The sequence below is a fragment of the Mastigoproctus giganteus genome, chromosome 6, assembly GCF_048544385.1.
Source record: "Mastigoproctus giganteus isolate SK-2022 chromosome 6, ASM4854438v1, whole genome shotgun sequence".
NCBI classification, from domain to species: domain Eukaryota; kingdom Metazoa; phylum Arthropoda; class Arachnida; order Uropygi; family Thelyphonidae; genus Mastigoproctus; species Mastigoproctus giganteus.
Window position 1 is genome coordinate 132,643,010 of NC_143580.1, and position 16,077 is coordinate 132,659,086.

At 35.5% G+C, this 16,077-nt stretch overlaps 1 protein-coding gene across 1 annotated transcript in view; it reads right to left on the reverse strand.

The window, feature by feature from the left end:
- The window catches only part of LOC150084587 (transcription initiation factor IIA subunit 1-like), an 85,316-nt gene that overhangs the window by 46,740 nt on the left and 22,499 nt on the right, over positions 1-16,077 (reverse strand). Inside the window, exon 2 of the mRNA XM_090375341.1 lies at positions 9,964-10,065. Coding sequence (XP_090231467.1) covers positions 9,964-10,065 — 102 coding nt within the window. The remainder of the gene's footprint in view (positions 1-9,963; positions 10,066-16,077) is intronic.

The following is a 16,077-nucleotide window of genomic DNA, read 5'->3' on the forward strand; positions in this document are numbered from 1 at the left end:
GATGACCAACTTTCTTTTAAATTTCTGAAAGTATTGATGTTTTTCAAATTCTTCTCCAATTGTAACCATATCAGATCCTTTATTAACGCGCATTACAATACTTATTGATAAACATAATTGTTTTTCACACCATTTTCAAAAAATGAAAAAATTAATTCTGATAACTTCAAAAAATATTTTAGGCATAATATAAACATGAATATATTAAACTTTCATTTTCCAGTTTAAAAGACCTTTAAGCTCTCGAAATTAAACATGAACAAGGTATACAATTCTAATTATTCTGTTGTACGTTCCCTCAGGATGAATTGTTGAGGAGGCTTCCATCCTGCAGTGGGTTGATAATGGTTGCACTTTACTTTTACTTTTTTTACGTACAAATACCTCTAAATTATATATATATGTATTAGATACTATTATTCACTTCCATTTTCAAATTTTTCCATTTAATTTAATATTCTTCACAGCTTGTGAAATTTGAAACTACAGCATGCTTCCTGCAGTGTAGCAGCGGACTGGAGAGAATATAAAGCTTCATGTACCTATCTTTACTATGTAAAACTATATCTTTCAAAAACAACTAGGGCAAGACTAGATGTTTATTGAACTAGTGAGAGAATAAAAGGAAGTTAGACATTAGCTCTAAACAAACACGTTATTCGAAAATTTGGGTGGGTCACCTGACAGGGTCTCGCACTCAATTGTTCAGTGAAAACCATGAAAAAATGCTTATAAGATGATTATAGTAGAAATGTCTATATTTATGAAGATGAAATTTGTTTTATAATTGCTAATTAATGGCATGAGATCTTTTTGTAATAAGTACAATGTGGAATTATTTTTGAGGATCACCTGGCAGGTTAAGAAGGAAAACAAGTGCTGCAAAAAGAAAAGCACATTAAATTAGACAACGGCTTGATACTGGCACACTGACTGAAGTCAGTGCTATTTAAAATAACATTTGTTTATCATCAAGCACATATTCTAGGGGCGCTGTAAGTCTGAATACCTGGAACACAGTTCTATTTGTTCTTTGCTTGTGTTGAAGTTAGTATGTAGTTACGCATATTTTCAGCAAAAGAAAGGTAAAATTGTTTCTAAAGAAGATGCTTGCTGTATTTTAAATCTTTAGGCTATGTCCGATATATCAATAATCTGAAATAGTCAAATATCTAATACAGTATAAATGAAACATCACACTTGGCATGTCTGCTGATAGTTTTGTAACCTTTAGGGCGGTGTTTCCCAACGTGGGTCCCACGCCCCACATGGGGGAAATTTGATTGTTCAGGGGGGCAATTCAAAAATTGCTCGTCTAGAGTTTAAAACAACCGCCTACTATGATTTAACTTTTACAAAAGAAGAATTTTTGGTATCTCAATTTGAAATAAACATTCGTTAAATGTTGTACTTTCTATAGAGCCGCACTTGAAAGTTTGGAGTAACATCAACTACAGTTTGCTCGGAGAGTATTGCTTACTATGCCTAGTAAAGGAATAGTACGTACTGTATTGGACGATTGCTTATGGCATGCGCAATGCGCAAGCAAAGTGGTTGTCTACTGTAGCCTACCGCAAACTCTGCATGTTATATGAAATAGGTAATTCCTTTCATACAAATGCTCGTTTGGGCGTCGTGGCTGTACATTTGGATAGGTTTGGCGATCTCAGATTAAAATAAAAAATTACTTTGTCTGCGCACAGAATTATTATTAATGAAGAACCGTGATACACAATGCTATGTCTTTGTCGTATATATATATATTTCTGTGGTCTCAGTAAATAAGCAAATAAGTCCAAAAACTCGAATTTGCAGGAGAGGAAAATAAACTTCACACTCTCATATAAACATGCATATATTCGAATATACAAATATTTATATATTCGAATATATGCATGTTTATATGAGAATTAAAAATTACAAAAGATATGTCTTCTAGTGCAGAGAAATGGCAAGGAATGATTGTGTAATATAGCAAACAATTGCTATAATTTTACTGTTAAGTCCAGCGGTTCCCAAACTGTGCACAGTGTCACCCCAGCAAACACAGGGGTGCTGCAGGATATTTTAAATTTTTGAGGAAAACACAGCGATACTCAACATCTGTTGGACACTGCACACTAAAACTACAATAACGAAGATATCTGCATGTTACATAATAGTAAATAATAAATAGTTTATTATAGTGCACTTATCTCATTTTTGACAAATTAGACTTATCTGCTTGTTCACAGAGTCCACAGATTTAATAGCCTGAATTCAGTAATTTGTGTGATTTATTCATTGAAAAAGCATACTAATAATTAATTTTGATATATTAAAATAAAATTAAATTAACTTTAATGCATAGTTTATTTTTAGTTTTTGATTTATCTTATATTTATTTCTTTCAGTTGCACAGTAAAATGAGTAGTGCAAGTAAAAAAAAAGTTTGTCAATATTCAGAGGAATACTTAAAATTTGGTTTCATACCCGCTGTCCACGATCAAAGGTCACCTTTTTGTCTTTTATGCCAACAATGCTTGACCAACGAATCAATGAAGCGAGGTCGTCTTGAGGTGCATTTGAAGGCGAAACATAATGCTGATGTAAATTCAGATTTAAATTACTTTCAAACTTTAAAGAAGAATTTTGAAAAAAGAGCAACATTAAAGTCTCTGTTTATTGCTCATACTGCAACTGTCAATCATAATCTTGAGGCTAGTTATGAAATTTCTTTACTCATTGCTAAATCTAGGAAAAATCATACCATAGGAGAGAATTTAATCAAACCATCAATATCAGCATTTCTTAAAACAGTTCTGGAAAAAGATGACAAAGACGTGAAAGCTATGCCATTCAATAACAATACTGTTAGCAGAAGAATAGATGAAATGAGTGAAGATATTGAAATACAACTTGTTGGAAAGCTGAAAACAAGAAAATTCTCAGTGAAGATGGATGAATCAACTTTGAGAGACAGTGAAGCCGTATTGATAACTTATGTAAGATATATTGATAAAGGTAATTTTTCTGAAGAAATGCTATTCTGTAAATCATTAGAGAGCACCACTACCTCCAAAGATATATATAATAAGCTAAAAAATTACTTAGATGACAATAATATACCAATGAAAAATATAACATCTTGTGCTGCAGATGGTGCCCCTAATATGATGGTCAAGAAAAATGGCTTAAAATTGATGAAAGATGAGAATCCAGAAATGCTTCTTGTGCATTGTGTTATTCATAGGGAAAACTTGGTAGCTAAAAATATTTCACCTGTTCTTAATGAAGTACTAAAATCAGTTATAAAGTGTGTCAATGCTATTAAAGCTAATGCCAAATGTGAGCGTCTCTTCAAGCTTTTTTGTGAAGAACAAAATGCAGACCATGTGAGACTTTTACTTCACACTGAAGTAAGGTGGCTCTTGAAAGGGAACTGCTTGAAAAGATTTATGGAACTATTTGATACTATTAGTGACAAACCTGAAATGAAGCATCTGTTAACGGTCAATGGTAAAGCATTTGTGAGTTTAGCCGATATCTTTGAAAAACTAAATATATTAAATAAACAACTTCAAGGAACAAATAAAATTCTCGTCGATGCAAAAGCGAAGACATTTGGTTTCATTACATTTATTGAATTATGTCAAAAATATATTTGTAACAAAAATTTTGAACAGTTTCGTTGGCTGAAAAATGTAAAGTGACTGATACCGCTGTACTTGTTATTGTCGATCATCTGAAATTTCTGTCCGCAGATTTAAAAGAAAGGTTTTCTGATTGAAAACAAATTGATTTTCCAACCTGGATGATGCAACCAATGTTAGTAGATTTGTCTGATGTATCAATGCAGTACCAAGAAGAACTCTCAGAAATGCAAAATAAGTCAGTTAAAACTTTATATTATAGAAAAATCTTTCATATAAATTATTTTGTACTTGAATTTTAGTTGTCTATTATGTTTTGAAAATTTACTTACTGTTTTTTTGTTAATAATTTCCCTAATGATTTCTTCCTAAAACCTTGTGTCTTGTGTCCTGAACAAGTTATAATTAGGCTTCATTTAGGGAATAATTCAATTTTTGAATATAAAAAATATGTATATGTTACATAGGGGACATCAGAATTTTAGAAAGACTTAGGTGGGGCATGGTAAAAAAAAGGTTGGGAAACGCTTTAGGGTGTAAAAAGGTTTTTCTTATAAAAGATTTCTTTAAAGGGTTAACATGAGCCTATATTCTGGGACATCAGGAATGTGAAAAATTTCACATTCCTGAAAAATGTTCTCCCACATTCAGCACTGCTATGATGAATTGTTACAATTCCAGTATAACTTTGGATGATTTGTTATTTCAAGCATCCTTGCACACCTGTTAGTTGCCCAACCAAAGACTACTGCATATTGGTTCCTTCTTTCATAATAGAATCTGGTAGGTTCTCACACTGAAACTGTGATGCTTAAAAAATATACTGCTCCATCTATTTCTTTATCCACACTAAGAACACTTCCACAAAAAATATCAAATCTGAAAATTACGCATTGTTAGCTGATGAAATTTGTTGCTATCTTAGACAACCATAAAGTACTTCCTCAATAAGAGAGAAAAAAAAAAAAAAAATCTCCTCTTAGACTCTCCAAAATCTTAGCAGTAGAAATGCCTATAAATAAGTCAGAACCATCCTTCTGACTTAGTTATAGACTATAATTGCCTACAACTAAGTTGTATTTCGTCTGCAAATCAATTTTCAAAATGGAAGTGAACATTCTTCAACGTATCTAAGCGTAATGACTTCAGTACATGGATGTGTGGTATCCTGGAGTGAACTTCGGATTTTCAAATGTTGGCTTAATAATTAAAATAAACATGCAAATGGTGGCCAGAAGAGAGAAAAACATGAACAGACATTCCAAATGAGTAGGGATAACATGCCTACAATTATCAGCTTGCTTGGCCTGTTTAGAATCACTTTTAGCTGAAGCTTGCAATTCAGAAGTTCTCTTGAGTTTAGAAGTTCTTGTTTTGTTTCAAAACTTTTGGTTCATGACATACTTCAAAAATCTTTTTATACTTCAGTAGCATACATTAGTTGAATTTTGTATGCAACTCACTTTTCGGTACATAAATTAATAAGAAAATCTTTCTATACCACTGCCTCCAGTTTTCAGGTCTACAGGTGTATTATCAATAGTAAGTGCCACACAATTTCTGGAATTCCACGAGTACTTAAAGCTTCACTTAAGTACTCATTGCAAACAAAAATTAATATTAAAACCCAGAAAACAATAAAAATATCCCTTTTATTATACTATATATACATACAGTGGAACTTCCCTATTACGAACTTCTATTTAACGAAGTTTTTCCGCAAAACATTGCACCCTGAAACGAAATTACACATAAAATTAACCCCATATAACGAAGTGTTAGTCTCTCTATAACGAATTTTTAAAAAAATTAGTAAAAGCATTTTTTAAGATTTTCAAACATTTACTGCTAAACAGCCGCTCAAATATACTGCCTCCTTCCTTCCGAAATTGCACATTAGCATCTGGAATTAAATAATCATCCTTTTAGCCAACACTAGTGGCCATTGACGCCTGTAGGAGGGCCTTTGTTTCATTTTTGTTACAGTTATTAAACCAAATGGGTTTTCTTAAAAGTGGTCGTAAACTTTACAATAAATAGGGCAGATTTGTAAATTTATGTTGGCTCAGGGGAAAACGAAATTCGCTGTGGTAAATCTTTAGCATGCTGCGGCAGAAATACATAGAATGCTACCATAGCCGGTTTTTAGTAAAACCTACTGAGTGACATTCGCTTCTCACCTCAATTGTACCACGTGACTTTCATGTCAATCATTATATATGTCCGTTCTCATCTAACTGGACTCCCAGTAGATGGTTTTCATGATTTTTTTTTTTTTTTTTTTTATTTCATTCATCATCAATCACATAGGCTATATGCTATTGTATTTTTTTTTTTTCTGAAAAGTAACATACAGCATACGTTAATCATAAATTTTCTTTCGTGTATATATGAATGAAAGCAGAATAAAAGAAATTCACAAAGTCATATATTTCTTCAAAGGGAGTGATACTGTTGAATTAGCAAAGGAACGTCGTTGAGTAGGCGGTACCTGTACTAACAATTCACTATATGGCCCGTGCAGCGAAGTATGTATCGGCAAGAGCTGCAGTCCAGTAATTTTTACAATTGTGAAAACAATGTCGAAGAGAAAGTGTTTCAGTATTAATGATAAAGCAAAATTTGTTATGATATTGACCAGGGTTTTAAGAAAAAAGATGTTGCGGAGAAATATGGCACATCTGCAAGCAGTTTATCTACGATTTTAAAAAAATCGAGAATCAATTTTAAATGCAATTGAAGGAGGAGCAGACAAGTTATTTGTTATTTGGATTTTTAGGAGCATTAGCAACTAAGGCCATATTGCTTCAGGATATGCGGTGGTCATTCCCTGACCTTTCCGCATCCTCTGTATTTGGTGGTGACTGGCTCGAACCCCGGTCTAATCAAGAAGCGTGTGCTACGCACTGCTGCTCCTTCCCACCTGGCTACGGAGGTGCCTGAGCAGACAAGAAGCGAATTAAGTTGTGTATATACAAAGATGTTGATAAAGCTGTTCTAAAATGGGTGCAAATGATACATGAAAAGAATATCCCAATATCGGGCCTAATAATTAAGCAACAAGCTCTGAAATTTGCACAGTCCTTTGGACATACAGAATTTAATGCTTACACTGGGTGGCTAGATAAATTTAAGAAGCACCACAGAATTGTGGAAAAGGTTATTTGTGGAGAAAGTGTTAATGTAAGCGAAGAAGATTGCAACAGTTGGAGGAACAATACCTTAAAAGAAGATTTTGGAAGAATATGAAACTAAGGATATTTTTAATGCTGACGAAATAGGTTTATTCTTTAAAATGTTTACCGAATAGAACACTTGCTTTTAAGGATGATAAATGTTTTGGCAGAAAACAAAGCAAAGAAAGAATCACTGTGCTAGTTGGATCAAATGACAGGAAGTGAAAAATTCAGACTTTTAGTCATCGGAATATCAAAAACCCAAGATGTTTTAGAGGCACAAAATCTTTGGAAAGGAAAATTGTCCGGCACATCCTGCCAGTATTTCTCGGCGCCTCCGTAGCCAGGTGGGAAGAATCAGCAGTGTGTAACACACTCTTGTTGATTAGATCGGGGTTTGAGCTCATCACCACCAAATACAGAGGGATGCAGAAAGGTCAGGGAATTACCACCGCATATCCCGGAGCAATATGGCCTTAGTTGCTAATGCTCCTAAAAACCAAAATAACAATAACAGCCAGTATTTCTGCCAAATTTAAAAGTGTGAAGTTGTTTTTACCACCAAACGTAACGTCAAAACTCCAGCCAATGGACCAAGGCATTATTAAAAATTTTAAATTTCATTATCGAAAGAGAATAATAATAAAGATTGTCAATGCATTATCAGAAAATAGAAACTTGGAGGTTACAATTAACCTTAGAGATTGCATCTCTGAACTGGCAAAAGTTTGGACAAACGATGTCACTGAATATACTATTCAAAATTGTTTTTTGAAAGCGGGATTTGCATTGAATACAGAAGTCGAACGACGACTGGACGAACAAGATGAACTGCCCCTTTCACAACTGAAAAACTTTTGGACATTATCGTCCGGAAACATCAAAAATGAATTAACACTGGATAGTTATGTTTATGTAGATCACAGCAGAACATCCAAATGAAGATGAAATACTGCTGAACAGTGTTAAACGCGACCATAATCATGAAGAAATTGACAATGATGCATCAGAACAACCCATAGAAAAGCCAACTTACGAAGAAATGATTAATGTTTGATTAACGGTTCGTATGGGTCTACAGTTTTGTGAAAATGTTCCTGATAATTTTTTTTTAATGCTCTGATCAAATGTGAGGTTTTCTTTGAGAATCAGACAATTTTTTAATTGCACTGTGCAAACGAAAATTACAGATTTTAATTTGTGATACTTACCGGCGAAAATTGTGTAAATGTAATTTAAATAAGTATGTTTTTGAAATAAAATATATTAAAAATAAATGTAGATTCGTTTTCATTTTCTAATTAGATAACTTCTAATAAAAAAGATATTCTCTGTATAACAAAATTTCTCTTATAACGAATTTTTTCGCTGGATTTATCGAATTCGTTATAGGGAAGTTTGACTATATATATATATATACACAGGGTGATTCACTACCAGTGCGACAAACTTGCAGGAGGTGTAGGGGTCACAAAGGCGAATCGGAATAACATAGCATTGCAGGGTCCGAAATGCCTTCATCATGCAGTAGAGGACGTTGAATGGGAGGTCGCGTGAACAGTGATCCCGCTGGAAGTCAGCATTTGCAAACGGTTTCTGTTGAAAAAACCAAGTAGCAAAAGTCCTCCGGAGTGGATAATCCACAGGCTCCAATGATTGGATGCATTGCAGATGGTATGAACTCATTTGGTTTGTTGATGGTATCCTCCATACAGTGGATTGGGAAATACCCAATCACTGGCTTATCGCTCGAGTACTCTTACTCTGATTGCCTTCTGCAAGACATAGGACATTCTCCTCATTTTCTGGCGTCCTCGTCATTTGCTCTTGATTCATGGTACCTCTCGTGAAACAACCAGTCTCACGTAACCTTCTGTGCACACGTGCGAAATCGTATGATGAGAGCACACCTGTGCGGTAAACGTTCCTGGTACAAGCGCAGAGCAGCGTGCCCGTTACAGTCCGCAGCTCCATACGCGAGGTGCATGTTGGCCAGTTCAACGTTTGAATACTCGTCCATCCTACTGCCTCGGGAACTGGTTCATAAATGCTGACTTCCAGCGGGATCGCTGTTCACGCGACCTCCCGTTCAACGTCCTCTACCACATGACGAAGGCATTTCGGACTCTGTAATGCTATGTGATTCCGATTCATCTTTATACCCCCTACACCTCCTGCAAGTTTGTCGCACTGGTAGTGAATTACCCTGTATATAAAAACATTTACATACTGTACACAAGCACAATGTCTGAATAAAATATTCCTCTTATATTAATATAATTCATTACAGCAATGCAAATTGATCTCTCAGTCTTCAACTGAATTTTCCACTACTCTATTTTGGGTCATCTTCAACAAGAAGCATCCTTTTCTTAAACAAACCAAAAACTTCAATCATCCTTTTTGTTGTTAACCATTTCACTTGTGATGCTGGCTAAATCCCCCCCCGCCCCCAGAATGCATTTGGGAACTAGCAAGTTCCCAAATACATTCTGCTATGTATTCCCCCCCACCACACACACCATTCATTACAGCACAAGCAACTTCCTCTTGTGATGCTAAAATGGTTATACCATGACCATACCACCAAAACTGGTGGTCAATCCTCACCATCAATGTCAATCACAGTAATCAGTTATTATGTGGCCTGCAAGAAATAATTGGCTCTGAATGTCTGTCACACCTTGGTTGCAAAGAAGCTGTATCTCTCAACATGAAAATGACTTATGTTGTCATTCACATTAAATATTAACAGGATGACCAGGACATTCTTATAATTAAGAAAGGTCCCATTGTTTAGATTTTGTTCCTTACAATACTTCCTAACAAAAGAAGGGAAGCAAAAAAGTTTAAATTTAGAATATAAAATTTAAATTAAAATGCAATTATATCAAAACAACATAATTTGTAATAACATAAATTAGGCTACCTGTACTCAGAAAATAAGTCTAGAAATAAGCTGCAAGTTTCAAAATATATTTTTAGGAGTAAAAAATTTGTATTAGATAAGCAGTAAAATAAAAAATAAATTTAACTGGTTTATTCTGCATTACAGTTTACAGAACAAGCATCACATTGCAGAATTTTACTACCAATTCTACTCTCATAATCAAGATAATGAGAACCAGGAAATTGAATAATAAAATATGCATTACCTGTTTCAAGTCTATTAGTGCTTGTTCATCAACTCCTTCATCAAGGAAAGCCTCCCTTATATTGGCAACAACATCATCTATGACACTGTTGTATAGCTTTTGCTAGACAAAATTAAAGCAAACTTCGAATCACCATGAGTAAAATAGTGTTTTGCTATTAAAAATAATTAGTATAAAATGCATCACAAAGCACACCTATTTTCTCTACACTAATTCAAGAAGTGTGTATATATATATATATATATATATATATATAGACTGCACAAATAAAAAAAAAAAACAATTTACTCCTCTATAAATAGTTAGAACCATACACCACTTCAGTAAATAAACAAATTATGCTATCAATATACCATCCATTTTCATAGTATTCTTGCTACAGTGAAGGGGTAAATGTATAGTTGACTCCATTTCACAGGAGACCCACTTTTTTGCATAAAAATTGTCTGCAACAATGATTGTCCCCCCCTTTCTACTATACCTGCATGTTAATTTTTTTTTTATTTTAATTATAATACAAATAATGATAGTGTTTATACCTACAGAACAAAAAATGCATAATAAAGAAGCATTTCATGCCAAGCACTTCACATGATTCTAATTTTTCATCAATTTCAGTACTTAAATATATATATATGCAATTACTACAACAAACTAAAGAATGCACAAGTCAAAAAAAAAAAAAAAACAACAACAACCCCGTTATTCACTAGTGATGTTTGCTTACAGGTAAGTTTCTGTTGTTTACAGTAACATGATACAGAGAGACAAATGTTTACAGATATTCAAATCTACTGTTTTTCTAAAAGAGTCAATACATAACAAAAACAAGCAAGACTTGTTTCATTTTTTTTTTTATGTTAATAGCCCAGTCTTCAGAAGGGTTTCCATGGAAGGATGAAAAATTTATAAAAAATAAAACAGGAAGTTTAAAAGAAGTATAGTAGCTATGAATGCAATTTTATATCTGCAATGCTGTCTCACATTTTTGTTATCAATTGGTTTTACTTCAGTACGAAAAATTTAGGTGCCACCAAAGATGCACACACACACACACACACACACACACACACACACACACAAGAAAGAAAAGGACCATGGTGACCCACCTAAAACTGCACGATGACCATACATAAAAACTCCCTGCTGTAGTTACTAGTCATGAATTATGGCAACAAAAGATCTGATGTAAGAAAATTCAGTTTTACAGCATCCATAACAATGATACACAGTTTAAATTACATTAACCAGAGTAAATCCTCACAGGTCCAATTATTGTCAAGAATGAATGAATTCCAGTGCAATGTCAAAGACAACAGTGGGTATGAGATTTTTTTTTAGGGTCATAAAAATATCCATTATGAAATAATGTCAAAAAAAAAAAAAAAAACTGTCCAGATACAAATTAAGTTTGGGTTGAGATATTCTCAATTTGCACTAAAGCAATTAAAAGTGTCAACATATAGTGCCTGTAAATTAAGTATATTCTGTGGCAATAAGTCTGCCTGTTTTGCAAGAGGGAAACCCAGTTTCAGAAAAGATATTGAACCCTCTACATAAATTTGGCTACGTCATGAAAAATATTCCACAAACACTGGATTCAAACCCATCAACATTATATTAAACAACAATTTAACCACTATATGCTACTTGAAAAGGCTCTGATGAAGTCACAATGTACACTGTCCTACAATTAATATCTGGACACTCCTCCACTAATAGTTGGTTATACCCAACCCAAGCACTACCAGTGAGACAACTATAAATATGCTTGTAGTCCTTCAAGGAGAGAGTAGTAGGATTGCAAATGAAAGGTACTATATTCAATAGAGTTAAACTTCCAGTGTGAGGAATGATAACAGGGTGGCACAAGCAATCAGTCTGTACATGACATTCCTATGGCACTGAAGATCCCTAGGTTGACAAATGCCAATGTCTATCTCCAAATGGAAGCACAGGTAGTGAAACTGTAATGAAATTATTAATTAGCCATATGGTGCAAGGAAGCCTGAGGCTTATGCTTCACCAGCCAAAAAAATTCCCGAGTTACCCTGAGAGAGAGAAAATCAAAAGTAGAAAGGAATCGCCAAGAAAGAGAAGAATGATGATGTCCAGCTCAGGACCCTTGATGTACCAAGCCCATACTCACCAGATATGAGCCCCTGGGATTAAATAATCCAGAAAACCTCCAAAGCTGACAGGAGGAAACTAAAAAGAATCATCTGCTCAGAACACAGGTTAACATTGTCACAGCACACACAGATCCCCAACAAGATAACTGGGATAGATATCAACACTAGTACAGTGCACAGGATATTGAATGATAATGGCTACCACGGTCATGCAGCCAGCCATGAACCACTAATCACACTGACTAACGTCAGATGCTGTCTAGCTTGGTGTAAGGTCCATTATTCTTGGATCAAAGACCAATGGAAAGTTCCTTTAGAGTGATGAGTCACAGTACATGGTCTGCCACCTGCTGGATTGTACCATAACAATGAAGTTTGGTAGAGGCAGAGTGATTGTCTGGCATTGGTTGACATTGTGACAGACTGGTTTCGAGAAGGTTAAACTTAGTGTGGTATCATTCTGGCCAGCACAGCCTAACCTTTTGACATCAATCCTATAGAAGTCCTCTCGGACAAATTGGATTATATCAGGTACATATGAAGAGAATGCCCAATCAATCACTCTCTCTCAAGCTTCCTTGCACCATATGGCTAATAATAATAAAAACTGGTCAAAACCATTCCAAGGAGACTAGAGGCTGTCATAGCAGTTTTACTATATAAAACTTTATTTGGAGGGTAATATACACTGGGTGATCACTGAATTATGACCACCTACCTAATACTTCGTAAGTCCTCCTTTTGCCCTCAGTACAGCAGCTACCGCTGTGGCATTGATTCAACAAGGTGTCAGAAGCGTTCGGGAGGTATGACCAACCAAGCTGTGTAATACAGTCAGCAATGCAGGTGATTGGTGTATCCAGATGCCTGATATGCCTTTTCATAGTGTCCACACAAGTACTCTATGGGATTGATATTGGGGTAGTTCGGAGGCCAATCAATATGCTAGAAGTCAGAACTGTTTTCCTCAAACCATTCCTGCACAAGAGCCCGATGACTCTGTGCAATGTCATCTTGGAAGACACCATCACCATTCCTGCCAGTGAAACACGCCCCACACCATACAACCATCTCCTGCACTTTTGATACCATGCATGATGGATCAAGAGACTCGTGTTGTTGATGCCAAATCCATACACAACCATCCACAGTGTGGCGTAGATAACGTGACTCATCCAACCAGTACACCTTCCAGTCTTCTAACATCCAACTTGCATGCTCTTTGCACCAGGTGAGTCTTTTACACTGATGAATCTTGGTTAGGAGAGGATGCTGTAGGAGTTGTCTGCTGGTATAGTCCATATGTGCAACACATGGTCATGCCAGGTATTGTTCCGGGTTGGCCCATGTTGTATTGGGTAGTCAACTCTTCAACAGTGTGCTGTGCATGTTCGAGTCATCGGACCTGGCACTCACCTCTAACATCAAACCTCTCGTTGACCTTCACAGTTTTGCCATTGTTTGACAGCAGTCCTGGTACACTAACTACAGCAGCTCTCAAACACCCCACCAGTTCAGCCGTTTGGAAAATCGAGGCACCAGTTCTTTGGGCACCCACAATCTGTCCTTTATCAAAGTCCGATAAATCCTTCCTTTTACCCATCATGCTTGGAATTTTACTACCTACTGAACCTTATCTATGCTATTTAGGTCGACTAATTCCACACTCTCGTACCTCACATGGTCAACGGGTCACATTCAGTTTTCATAGGGGTGGTCACAATTCAGTGATCACTCAGTGTATATAAATAATAATACATCTTCCAAGTGAACCCTTTAAATCTTTTTCTAGTGGCAACACACTGACCAATATCCATGATTTTCATAACAATCTCAAGTCAGTCAGCATAAGAAGTAACATATGCCTGAAAAATACTGCAGAAGTCGATTATAAGAAATGGTACTTAGGAAGTATGTCATAATTAGTACTAGCATATGATGTAAGGAAGTAAGCTTATCCATCATTAGCAAAAAAAAAAAAAAAAAACACTACCTATATCATTTGTCCATCCCCCTCTAACAGTAGTCTCTCCTCAAAATTTAAAACAAGTTTCTGTACAGCTATCCTATAACCATCCTTTTTTTCAATTTAAATCCTCTTATGTGTCACATGAGATAGTAAGGATTCCCTCAGAATTTAATTTACTCAATACACCTTAAGTGCTTCAATCAGGTACTCTTACAGAGTGCTGTGCCTGGATAACTAGGCAATCTGCAGAACTGGTGTTTCATTGTAAATTTATCCCCTCCTGTCCTCAAATAATTCTTGGTGCTCTTCTCTTCACCTCTTCCACAACCTTCTTAAAATGTGATTTCCAGACCTACGCAATACTCAAGATGCAAGCCTTACCACTGAGGCTATGATAAATGTGGGCTGTGTTACAGTTAAGGTATATAAAAATAAAACCTTTTCCTTAGATTGTAAACTAATGCTAGCAACTTAAGAATATCATAAGTGTGGTATCATTCTGAATAAGTATGCTATGAAGTTAGTACTAAAAAAAAAAAAAAAAAAAAAAAAGAGAGAGAGATATGATTGGATTATAAGCCAAATTTCTCCAACCTTTTGCACTGAGCAAATCAAAATATTTCTTTCATCAAGAAAGAAAATTAGAAAAAACTTAATACCTTAAAAGCATGACAAAGCATTGAAATAAAATAGAAAAAATGAAAACCTGTACATGCTAAATAGCTTCTGAAATTTCCATTTAAGATTTGCAGTTGTACATCAGCCAATCAATCCCAATGGAAAGAATTTAAAACAGACAATAACAGTCACCTTTACAAAAAGCAAAATCTCTTCCCTTTACTCCCTCGACAGCAGTTATATCTTTAATTAATTCCTACATCAAAACATTGTGATCACACCCACCAAACAGTTCCTTTATCAGGAGATCCTTAATGTGTGGAATGTCAGACTTTGCATTTTCTCAATGCTAAACTTCAGTTGCCACTTCTCAGCCCATCTGCCCAACTTCTACAGATCCTGTTGCAGCAGCATACTGTCATTACCAACCCCTATATCATCTGCAAACTTCAACATAAAGCCTGACTTACCTTCATCAATATCATTGATAAATATACAAAACAATGGACCCAACACCGAACTCTGAGGGACACCACTAATAACATCAGTCCACGAACAGCAGCAGCATCCATTGATTACCACTCTGTCTTCCCCCACTCAACCACCCCTTTATCCATTGTAGCAACTTGCCCTTAATGCCACACTGCTCCAATCTGTACAGTAGTCTTCCATGTGAAACAGCATAAAAAGCCCTCCTGAAATCCAAGTATATGATATCAAAATTATCCTTGACATCCAGTTCCTTTGTGACCACATCATAGCATCCAATCAAACTGGTCAGACAAGACTTACCCTTAACAACCCATGCTGTGTCTGAATTACCATATTTCCCCATGTATAAGACGCACCTTAATTTTTGGGCCCGAAATTCGAAAAAAAATGTATTACATAAAGTTATTGAACTCAAGTTTTATTCATCATAAAATTCATACAACTTCTCATCACTGTCAAAACTCCCATCCATTAGCTTGTCCTCATCTGTGTCTGATGACGAATCACTGTCTTCATATATTGCCTCATCCTCAGTTCCATCTATGGCATTTGAAATGCCACACTTCTTAAATGACTTGAAAACGATCTCAATCTTGATATTATCCCAGGATCTTTTCACCCAGGTACAAACTTCTCCTATAGTTGGTTTCTTCACTCTTCCTGCTGGTATCAAATTGTCCCCAGAAGACTTCATCCATTGGTTCCATTCGTCTCTAATGGCAGCTTTGAAGGGTTTGTTAATGCTGACATCAAGTGGTTGGAGCTGGGATGTCAAGCTTCCAGGTATGACGGCAAGTTTTGTTTTTTGCTCTGCAGCAATCTTCTTTGTGTTTTTGTTATGTGTGCCCTGAACTGATCAAGCACCAATAGGGCAGGTTTGCACAAGAGCCCAAGTCTCCTGCT